Source organism: Sturnus vulgaris, chromosome 17 (assembly GCF_052056855.1).
Source record: "Sturnus vulgaris isolate bStuVul1 chromosome 17, bStuVul1.hap1, whole genome shotgun sequence".
NCBI classification, from domain to species: Eukaryota; Metazoa; Chordata; class Aves; order Passeriformes; family Sturnidae; genus Sturnus; species Sturnus vulgaris.
The window spans coordinates 7,032,473-7,043,426 of record NC_142259.1 but is presented as its reverse complement, the minus strand read 5'-3'; the positions used below and the strand labels follow the sequence as shown (position 1 = coordinate 7,043,426).

Below are 10,954 nucleotides of genomic sequence, written 5' to 3'. Positions count from 1 at the left end.
AATACCATGCTGCTGTTTTTTACCCTCAGCTCAAGTAGTTTTAAAGCTGTGCTTTATTCTGGAGTTGTTTTACTCTGAAGACTGTTTCGATCTAGGGATGCTCTGTTCTGAGATAGGGCAGAGAAACAATGCTAAGAATATCTCAGTGCCTTCAAGAGATTCACAGAATGGGTGGGGTTGGAAGGGACCTCGGGATCACCCAGTCCAACCCCCCTGCTAAGGCGGGGTCAGCTGGAGCAGGGGACACGGGAATCCATCCAGATGGGTTTGGAGTGTCCAGAGGAGACTCCACACCCTCCCTAGGCAGCTGTTCCAGTGCTCTGCCACCCTCCAAAGCTCTTCCCCTTGTTGAGGTGAAACTGCTTGAGTTTTAGTTTTTGGCTGTTGCTCCTTGTCCTGTTTCTGAGCAGTATAAGAAGAGTCTGGCACTCCCTGGAGATATTTTTGTGCGTTGATGAGATCCCCTCTCAGCCTTCTCCAGACTAGCCAGGCTCAGCTCCTGCAATGTCTCCTTACCAGAGATGCTCCAGGCCCTTCCTCACCTCTGTGGCCTCCACTGGATCCTTTCCAGTAGCTCCTTGTTTTTCTTATCCTGAGGGTACTTTTATCCCTTCATCCAGGACATTCTATCCTTTGTCCAGGGAACTCCTCCTCCTCCTCACCTCTTCAGCAGAGGGATCATCTTGCTGAAGATGTTTACAGTCACTGCCCTTGGCTAGCTGAGCCCACCCAGACAAGCTCTGAAACACCCCAGTGTCCCACCAGTAGGTCTGGCAGTGCAGATGGGATTGGTTTGGGGTGGGTTTGGGTTTGCTGCTGATTTCTGGTGCAGTGGGAATGGCACTGCAGTGGATCTGGAACTGATCCCTGGTGTCGGTGGCTGGAGCAGGACATGGATGCTAACACGGACTGGAGATGGGAGAACTAGATAAGTTTTGGGTCCCTCTCGACCCAAACCATTCTGTGATTTCATGAGACCTTGAAGAAGAGGGTCCCCAGCAGTCAGGACTGTTCTGTCATCTGGAAACTTGTTGAATTTACAAGAAGGAAAGACAGAGGCAGTTAATTACTTAAAAAGAACAGAAAGTGAAAAAACTGCTTCAGAAAAATCTGAATTGCTTTAGGTGCTTAGAGGAACTAATGCAAATTACTTAATGCTTGTAGGGGACAAAAACCTGTCCTGGACACTCCTTGCTGATTTTCATATGCAAATGACACATGGCTTACAGATCACGAAGGAAGTAGATACTAATTTTTTGATTGCCTCTGCCTCGCAGTGCTATGACTAGACCTGGAACATTGTCTAAAATTTTAGTGGTGTGTCATTGAACAAACCTTTCCTGCTGTTCCCCCCCCAAAAAAAAGCTGAAAGTACTCACAAAAGAGACCAAAACCAGCAAAGCAGAATGTTTAGTCTGGAAAGAGATGAGCCCCGTCTTTGGCTGGCAGAGTGGTTACTGATGGGAAGCGAGGGATTTCTTTGCTTTACAGAATTTTCTATGAATATAATAAGAAACTTTATTTTGCAAGAGTACTTTCAGAAGGTGGTGCTGCTGGACACTCTGGAGTGTGAAACTATGTCCTTTTTGGGGAAATGAAGTCAGAGCCATGCTAATGTGATGCTGAACTCCTTTTCTATGCTACCTCCACTGTCAGAGTCAGTAGTGAGTTTTGTTGCTTTCTGGTAATCAGGCAGTGGCCCATAAACCCATTCTGGGAGGTTTGTTGGACCAACAAAAGAACAGACAGAAAAATATTAATTGATAGTTTCCACCAGACTCTGTTGGAATCCGGGCAAGTTGTCTGGGGAGGCCCTTTCTGTCCCATTAATGTGGTGTTTCACTCTCTAGGAGCATCCATCTGATTTGTTATCAAATTCACAACAAAAATAATTGGCAATGAGGCATCACAGAGCAGCGAGGAGCTGCAGATGTCATCTCCTGGTACATTGTGCCCATCCCAGCAGGGGCATGGCTGGGACACAGGGATTGCCAGCAGGTGCCATTCAGGATGTGACCACCTGCTATAGTTTCATACACCTTGTGGGTTCCATGTGAAATCCAGGAATGGAAAACTGAAATTGTGTTTCTGCCTGTGAAGAAGGAAACGCTCTGTGGCTCCTGGGTGGTCAAGCCTCAGACAGAGGGATCCCACTGAAATTCTCCAGCTGGGTGAGCCCACAGCAGGGCTTTCTACTGGATCCAGTCTAGTGGTTTCACCCAAAAAACATCAAAGAACTGTGCCTCACTGCCAGGGCAGGGCTGAAAAACTATCTGATTAATTACTGAGCTGATGCACAGATGAAGCAAAATCCTGGCAGTCCTTGCTCAGGGATTATGTCAAAATGAATTACAAATCATCAGGATCACTTTGGACAGCTACAGGGGATTAAGATGAACAAGCAGTAAAATGAAAAACCACTTTAGATTTGCCTATGAAAATCAGCCCATCACCTGTTCTGTGTAAAGTGCAAATAAACATAGCCCAGACCCTGCTGTTGGATTGTAGTACTGACCCCCCTTGGCTCCTGCTGGAGTCAGAGGATTTCCTTTAACCAAGATGGGTAGAAACTGATCTTACTGGAAGGAGCTTTGGATTCCTCCTGACTATTGGGGTTTCCTTCTCCTTCTGGGTAGTGGAGAACTGGGTTTGATTTTCTTGGTGAATGGTGTGTTTAGCTCTTGTAGGTCTGATCTTTGAGAATTCAGAATAAAGTCCATGAGATTCCCCATCCGCAGCCCCAGTGGCTGAGAGCTGGAGGTGGGAGGCAGAAGGCAGATGCAGAATTGTTAATTCTCTGTAGTGATCTGCAGGAGGAGCTGGCTGCTTGACCCAAGGAGAAAAGCCTCCACATCCTCTCAGGTGCTCACTGTGGTTCCCTCATCCTTGCAGAGATTTGCATTTTCTTTTTGAGCATTTGCTCTGGTTTTGACCAATGTCTATTCAGAATGAATCTGGTGAGACAGAGCAGGACAAAGTGCAGGAGTTCTGTGTCTTGAAGCAGGCCCTGGTGCATGCTCTCTGTCAAAGCTGTTACTGCAAGGCTGAGCTCAGCTTTCGTTTGAATCTTTGGGGTCCAAGACTTACAGCACTGTCACCTGTAAGAGATTTAAATGCTGACCTCCTTAGCTGCTGGCTGTTTTTGTGCCACAAAAGATAGCTGTGTTTAGTGTTACGATTGGAGTTGGTGTCATCCTGGGTGTTCCTGAAAGGAGAGGATTGAAGCTCGGAGCCGGCTTTAGGAATGCAGTGCCCAAGCACTGACGATCGGGGCTCTTTTGGCAGGGTCAGTGCCCTCGGAGGGCGCGGCAGTGGGACAGGGTCTCGTCCCGGAGCCCCCGGGCAGAGCTGGAGGGATGCTCCCCACAGCCCCCACTTCCCTGCCCGCAACCACAGCCAGGATCTGCCCCCCGGAGCTGCCTTTGATGGGGCAAACTGTGCCCTCAGAACGAGAGCAGCTGCTTTACTGGGAAGTTACTCGGCGTTTACAGCCGAGGAGGAGAACGTTCTCAGGGGGAATTTCCCTGACTTTCCCCTTGCCAGAAAATTCCTCACAACCCCTTGTAAAAAACTTAGAGAGCTTTGAAAAACAGTGTGAATCCCACTCGCCTCCTTCCTCCACACAGGTATACGAACTTCATTGCTCTGAAAACTTCACTTTTAGAGGCAAATGCAGAAACGAGAGCGAAAGCGCGCTCGGCTGAGGGAGGGCGCGGGGACGCGAAGGCGGAGCCGGTGCTGTCGCAGCGGGGCATCGGGGAAGGGCTCGGGGGCTGGGATGGGGTCGATGGGCTGGGATGGAACTCGAATTGCCACCTCCCCTTGCCCAAGAAGGGTCTTTCCTACGCGCCGGTCTATAAAGGCGGTACCGGCCGCGGGGAGCGGCGCGGTGCGGAGGTACCTGCGAGGCGGAGGCGCGGTGAGCGGAGGCAGTCCCGGAGGATGGGATGGGGATGGGCGGGAAGGGGAGGAAAGGGAGACCTTGGCGGCTTCCCCACCAGTTCCTGCTCCCTCTCGGCTGCGGTGGGCTGGGGGTGGTTTCCCTCCCACGGCGATTCCACGTGTCTGGGGCCGCGTGCTCGGGAGTGCTCAGAGCCTCCCACCCGCTGCCGCTATAAGGCTCCGCTCCGTCCCTGGCTGGGGAGAGCCGGCATCTCCCTCAGAGGAAGGGCTGACTCAGGAAAGCAGGCGAGGAAACCCAGTCTTTCCCAGCAGCCCTTCCCTATCAGCCTTTCCCTATCAGCCCTTCCCCATCTCCCTCTGTTTTAACGCTGGCCGGTTGGGTCGAACCTGCTGCCGAGGAGCTCCAGCCCAGCCAGCACCAGCCTCTGAGGAATCCTCTCTGTCTCTCCAGGTTTCTGATCCCGGCGCTCGGAAGCTGTCGGTGTGATGCCATCCTGCCACGTGCTGAGTGTGAGGCATCCATCCAAGGTAGTGGATCTTCTGCTTGTCAGGCTGGGCACGTGGGCTTTGAAAAGGAAAAGGAGGATAAACAAGCTCTGGGATGCCGTCCTATCCTGAGCATCTGGGTTTCCAAAAACCTAGGGAGCGTGCTTTGTATCTGCTAGTTTGGAAAACTTCCCTTCTGCTTCTTGGTTTGCAAAGGTGTCTCTTACTGCAAATGTGGGGAATCTGACTGGGGTGAAAGAGGGCAATGTGCTGGTGCTGCTTCAAGTTCTGAATGAGGGAAACTGGGTTCTGAAGGCATCACAAACGGGTTTGAGAAGGATGCTCTGTCACCTGAGATAGCAAAGGAGGGCAGCAGCTGGTCCTTGGGCTGGGAACAGCATAGGGAGGGAGAACAATTTCTTGTATCTACAACAATAACAAGTTCTGTAACAGCAGCAGCCGCGTTTGCTGCTCCCGCCTCTGCCTGAGGATGAGCTCAGGACTCTTTGCGCTGTCTTTGCCGTAGTGGATGTTCCCCCCTCTCCTCCTTTTGCTGGCTGAGCTCGCCTGCGGTGCCCAGCCCACGTACCAGTGGAAAGATGCTGTGACGAACGAGAGGATCACTTGCCAGCAGTGCCCTCCCGGGACCTTCGTGGCCCGGCACTGCTCCAGGGACACACCCACGGAGTGCGAGCCCTGCCCGGATTTGCACTACACTCAGTACTGGAACTACCTGGAGAAGTGTCGCTACTGCAACGTCATCTGCGGGGAGAAGCAGGTGGAGGTGCAGCAGTGCAATGCCACGCACAACCGCGTCTGCCAGTGCCAGCAGGGCTACTACTCGAGCATGGAGTTCTGCATCAGGCACTCCGAGTGTCCGCCGGGCTCTGGTGTTGTGAAGCCGGGTAAGTACCAGATGGGCACCGGGCACCCTCACAAGGTTCTTGTCACTCCCCAAAATCTCCGCTGGAGATAAAATTCAAAGATAAATACAGCAGCCAAATGCAGCAGTCAATGCTTGCCCATAGCCTGACCGACTTCCTTTTAGCTCCGGTACTGGCACAGTGCCATCCTTGCCGGCATGCTCCTGCCTCTTTTCCAAGGAGGAATTTGGTTGGGTTTTTCCCCAGCTATCGCTTTGAAAGCTTTTGAAATCCCCAGCAGCACACTTTGATGGGATGTGTCAATCCCAGTTACCTGCCTCACCTGCCACAACAGGCAGGCTGTGACTTGGCCGTCCCTGGAGCAGCCACTGGCCCTGTTCCACAGGCAGGTGGGAAAGTCCAAGCTGCTCCTGATCCTTCATTAGTTCCCTTCTCCTAGCATGGGCAGCCTGGGAGCTGGGAATGCTGATTATCTGGGCTGAAAAAGGTGGCTGATGATGTAAGGGCAGGGCTTGTGAATGTGTGCAGCTCTGGGACCAGGTTTTGTGGTTTTTCACTGAGCAATTTGGAGAGGCTGTGTTGAAAACACACAATGGACACACAGCCATGTTCCAAAACCACAAAACCAGCTTTGTTTTGACTCCTGAGTCTGAGACTCCACCTCCTTGTGTGATCTAAGTCCCAAGATATTTCAGGGGATTTATTTTCCTGTTGTTTCCTCAGTACAGATTTCTCTGGTCCTTTAGTTGTTCTGAATGTGTCGAAACTCATCAATCACTGAGGACCAGTCTCTACCAGAAAACCACAGCAGTGGACAGCAAACCAGTGTGGGCAGCACCAGCAAACCCAGCAGCATCCTGCTTCATACTTTGAAGTGGGAAGGCTTTTGAAATATGAAGGCTTTTGAAGCACAGAGTCTTTTGAAGTCCTTCCATGTGTGGCATGGAAGAGCTTCAGGCTCATCAGCCAGAGGAAAAATACCTGTTGTCTTCAGCTGATGTTTATGATTGAGATTTGGGGTTTAATTTTCTGTAGGACATGACAAAATGCAGTAGCACAGCAAGGAGGGAAGAAGATCTCCAAATATTACAGGGAAGCACTTTGAAATTAGAGATGACATTTGTCTGGAGGGTTGGCTTTAGGACTGAGGAGTCATGCAAGCAAGCTGGGTATTTGAGGTGAAGATGGGTTTTTGTTATTACTATTTATTTTCTGCAAAGGCTTCTTGTGTGGGGAGGATTGCACCCCAGCCCAGCTGCCTGAACAACACAGCAGGGACTGAGTGTGGTGGGCAGAGCCCTGGACCTGCCAGTGCTGGTATCTGGATGGGGAAGGTGTGGACTAGGGGCCATAGGCAGAGTTTGCTGGTGTTTGGGTTGGATGAGGGCTTTGATGCGTGTGCAATCCCACTGGGCAAATCAACTACTTTGGGATTTCCCATTTGCAAACAGTGGCTCTGATGTTGGGGGTTATGGCTGGGCCTTAGAATCATAGAATGGTCAGGGTTGGGAAGGACCTGAGAGATCAGACTTCTGGGAAAGCCTAAAGGCTTCTACCAAGGAAGAAACTGCTTGTAATTTGATTCGTGAAGAGGAGGTGAAAGAGTGGAAAATCTCCTGCCCCCAGAGCCCTTTCCTCTGATCCCAAGGAACGGGAATGTTGCTTGGTGCAAGGCTGCCTGCGTGGCATCATCCCTGTGACAACAGAAGCGCTGGCCCAGAGCCAGGGGGAGCAGTGACAGTGCAGCCAAGGACAGCTGAGCTTTCACCTCCACTGAGACTTTTACTTTCACTTAGTCATGAGCCTCGGGCTCTGGGAACTGAAGGGCTGGTGTGGTAGCTCGGCCACCAGCCTGGCTGCTGGCTCCTGCCTGGGAGGTGGCCTTTTGGTAGTAGGTGAGATGTCCTCTTGTTGTCCCCTCATGTCTGTGGGCTCTGATAATTTATCAGCACAGGCTTGGGAGAAGGCTGGGGGAAGCACTGCTCTTTGCCCTACGTGAGGACATGCAATTCCCAGGGGAGATAATGGCAATCATAATTTCCAAAACATCACCCTCATGCTCAAACAGTGTCTGGCATTATCCTCTGCTCCTGTGCAGACTTATCACCTGACAGTTCCATTGTGTCCCCATGCACAGGCACCCCCTTTGAGGACACCCAGTGCCATGACTGCCCCCACGGCTTCTTCTCCTCCAACTACAGCACCAACCCATGCCAGCCACACCAGGACTGTGAGCAGCAGGAGAAGGTGACCAATGTGCATGGCAACAAGTACCACGACACCCTCTGCACATCCTGCAGGCTGGGGAGAGGCAACAGCACACAGGGATCAGGTGAGCCACAGGCACAGCGTGCCAGGACTGATGCTGCCAGGGAGAGGGCAAACTTCCTCCTGACTTTCTCCTACTTAGATGCAAAATGTGGTAAAATGGCTTGTAAAAGCATGGAGTGATCCATAATTAATAATAATTATGGATAGAATAGTCTTCTCCCTTCACCTCTTTCAAGGACAGGGTGCTAGACTTCAGTAAGAGCAAAGAGCTGACAGTGAAATCCTGCTGGATCTTACCAGGGACAACTGGGAGTGCTGGGATGGGAAATTTTAGCAGCTGAGGTATCCAGCTTGGCTCCTGCACTCACTTTTCCTGGCTTCACCTGTTTTCCAGAATCTTTTATGGCAGCCACAGCCTAGTCTCGTGCAGGTTAAGTGGAGCAGAGCCTAAGGTTCATCAGGGCTGAGTGTGGGGTGGATTTTGACCTGTCAGGTGGAAAAGTGGAGACATGGTGTCAACCATGTCACCGTGATGGTGCAGATGTAGTGCTGAGCTGTGGCAGAGGTGAAAGCTTGGGCAGGAAGAGCCAATGGGCACAGATCAGAGAATTCCCAAACTCCAGGTTGGAAGGGACCTCAAGGACCATCTGGTTCAACTTTTCTTGGCAAAAGAACAGGGGAGAGGTGCAGGGCAGAGAAAAGGCTCTGTTCCAAGAGTGCTTTGTAACATGCTGGAAGCTGTTTGGAAGCATCTGCTGCACCCTGAAGACCCAGACATGGGAAACGAATTTCATGTGACTGGTCTGGATGGCAGTGTACCTTCACCCTTCTAAAAATATAATCAGTCATAAAGCCATAGAACAGCCCAGGCTGGGAGAGACTTCAAAAATTTATCTGGTCCAACCTTTCATGGGAAAATGAGCCTATGAAAATGAGATTATCCAGTGCCATGTTTTGAAAATCTGAAAAGCAATGGGGACCTCACCACATCCAGGGGAGGTTGTTCTGCTGTCAATACCAAGGATGACACTTGGTGGAAAAGCTTCAATAAAACTCACCCACAAGGTGGTCAGGCACTGGAACAGGCTCCCCAGGGAAGTGGTCATGGCCAAAGCTGTCAGGCATGTTGTAGGGGTTTTGGGTGGTCTGTGCAGAGCCAGGACTTGGACTCAATGAAGGGACTTGTGGGTTCCTTGCAACTCAGGACATCCCATGACTAAAAGATTTTGCTCTGTAGTGAGGGAACGTGGAGGCCTCCCTCCACCAGCTCTTGCCTTTCCTTCCTCTCCTGGCACCACCAGCACAGGAATTTCTCCTTACAAAGCCTGACTCACTCCATGAGTTCCCTGCCAGGAGTGTGATCCCGACACCCAGACTGGAAAGCTCCGTCACCAGTGGAATGCAGTCCCGGGGTGGGGGAGCAGCGTCAGCAGCACGTGCATCAGGCACCAGCCCCCGCAGCCAGATCAGCCCTTTGCAGATATTTATAGAGAGAGGAGGCCCCAGCAAAGGGAGCTAAAGGCCTTTTTTAACTCCAGTTTATTATGATTCCTCTCAGGAGGCACACAGGGACCTGCTCATTGTCAACCCGAGCCTGCTAGAGAGGCAGAGCCTGAGCAGTGGAGCTCAACCCACCCCACTATAACCAGTGAAACCATTTCCAGTTTGCAATGACATGAAACTGGGCTAATCTCTCTCTGATTGAGTAATCCTTTGGCCTTGGCCTCTTGAAAATTCTTTCTGTTTTCATTCCTTATGCTGGATGCACTCCAGCAGCTTCCACCAGTTGGGACCGGATCTGTCCCAGCCCAGTGCCCTTGGGGCTGTGCTTGGGGCTGGTCCTGTCACAAGATTTACAAATCTGCATGGGAAAACAGAAACTTTCAGGAAAAAGAATATGTAAACACTTACTGCAATTACTTCAGATTTGCCTGGGCTTTTCCTCTATTCCCTGATGGGGAGTAGCATGGAATAGGTACATTGACTTTCCTCAAAACTTTTACACCTTGTTTTCCAGCTGCCCCATGTAAGGTGTGTCACTGATAGGAAGTTCAGCCTTCCCATAGACCAGGGCATTCCAAGGCCCATCCAACCTGGCCTTGAACACTTCCAGGCCTGGGGCATTCACCACCTCCCTGGGCAGATGTCCCACAGAGAGCCTTGGCAGGGCTGTGCCCTGCTCTTCCATGTCCCTTTAACCTCCGGGTTGTTTTCCCCCAGCAGATGCAGAAGATGAAGACTGTGAACAAGCCATGATAGACTTTGTGGTGTATCAGAACATCCCCGTCAAGAAGCTGAAGCGCCTGCAGCAGATCCTGGAGCACTCACCAAAGAAGCAGGCACCATGGACCAGGGCAGCCATCCAGGAGAAATTCCGGGCTTTCCTCACTCACAAGAAGGAGGAGGACTCTGAAGTCACCAAGGAGCTGCTGGATGCGCTGCGCATGGTCAAGCTCCACTCCATTGAGGAGAAGGTCCGCAAGCGCTTCCAGCTGCCCTGAGAGGATGAACTGGACTTTTTAGGTGCTCTTTGTTGAGGTTTTTATCTTCTGAGGCTTCATTAATTTATTCATCTTTCCAAACGTAACTTGAAAAGCAGCATGAGACATGAGTGATGGAGTGGCACCGTGCCATGGCTGCTGTGTCACTGCTGATGGGATGGGATGGGATGGGATGGGATGGGATGGGATGGGATGGGATGGGATGGGATGGGATGGGATGGGATGGGATGGCACAGAACGTGTGAGAAGCAGCATTCGCTTGCTACTGGCTGGGGCAGCTCCTGGGAGCTCACCAGATGTTGGCCACTGATTTTCCAGCCCTCAGCAATGGTCAATACTTTATCAGAAGAAAAAGCTGCATCCAGGGGCATTATTTCCGGGGAAGAACATGGTCCCCTTTATAGAAAACTGTTTGGCTTAGTTTTAAACCATGTAAGTTCGGGTTTGTTGGGGGTTTTAGTCATTTAACAGTATTTCCCACAGAGGATTTGCTTGCATTTCTTTGTCATGCTTTTGTTTGAGAAGAGAGTTTGCTGCTGAGGCACAGGAAGGGGGAGAATGCCCCAAACTCACTGGTACAGCTGGCTTGAAATTTATTTCTTAACTACCTGTTTTTATACCATATGTGAAAGATGTTTTCTAAAGAAAGAAACCAAAGAAGTTATTTTATCATACAACTCTCTGTCACCAGTCCTTTCCTAGTCTCACTCAGAGGTGGTGTTGGGAGTCCCAGATCATCGTATCTGACCCTGCTTACCCTTGTCTGTTTCTCCCATGTGCTTTTACACATATTGGCATCCCTGCCCATGGCAGGGCATTGGAACAAGATGATCTTGAAGATCCTTTCCAACCCAAACCATTCTGAGAGTCTGTGATCACACACCCCCAGCCATCCCCCTGTCCCCATGA

At 50.9% G+C, this 10,954-nt stretch overlaps 1 protein-coding gene across 8 annotated transcripts; it reads left to right on the top strand.

The window, feature by feature from the left end:
* The first annotated feature begins 3,795 nt into the window (after window positions 1–3,795).
* Window positions 3,796–10,722, top strand: TNFRSF6B (TNF receptor superfamily member 6b). Of its 8 annotated transcripts, none has more exons than XM_088174851.1 (5): window positions 3,796–3,919; window positions 4,355–4,431; window positions 4,916–5,294; window positions 7,411–7,605; window positions 9,765–10,722. In XM_088174851.1, the coding sequence occupies exons 2-5, from the start codon at window positions 4,390–4,392 to the stop codon at window positions 10,043–10,045; spliced, it is 897 nt and encodes a 298-aa protein (XP_088030977.1). In that variant the 5' UTR covers window positions 3,796–3,919; window positions 4,355–4,389; the 3' UTR covers window positions 10,046–10,722. The 8 variants fall into 8 exon arrangements, with proteins under 8 accessions (XP_088030977.1, XP_088030978.1, XP_014729290.1 ...); XM_088174852.1 differs by having other exon boundaries at window positions 3,800–3,919; window positions 9,768–10,722; XM_014873804.2 differs by lacking the exon at window positions 3,796–3,919 and adding an exon at window positions 4,002–4,188 and having other exon boundaries at window positions 9,768–10,722.
* Window positions 10,723–10,954: the final 232 nt, after the last annotated feature.

Coding starts and splice junctions, on each gene's coding strand:
- TNFRSF6B (XM_088174851.1), top strand. CDS start 4,390: ATGCCATCCTGCCACGTGCTGAGTGTGAGGCATCCATCCAAG. Junction 5,295..7,410: donor CTCTGGTGTTGTGAAGCCGG/GTAAGTACCAGA, acceptor CCCCATGCACAG/GCACCCCCTTTGAGGACACC. Junction 7,606..9,764: donor CAACAGCACACAGGGATCAG/GTGAGCCACAGG, acceptor GTTTTCCCCCAG/CAGATGCAGAAGATGAAGAC.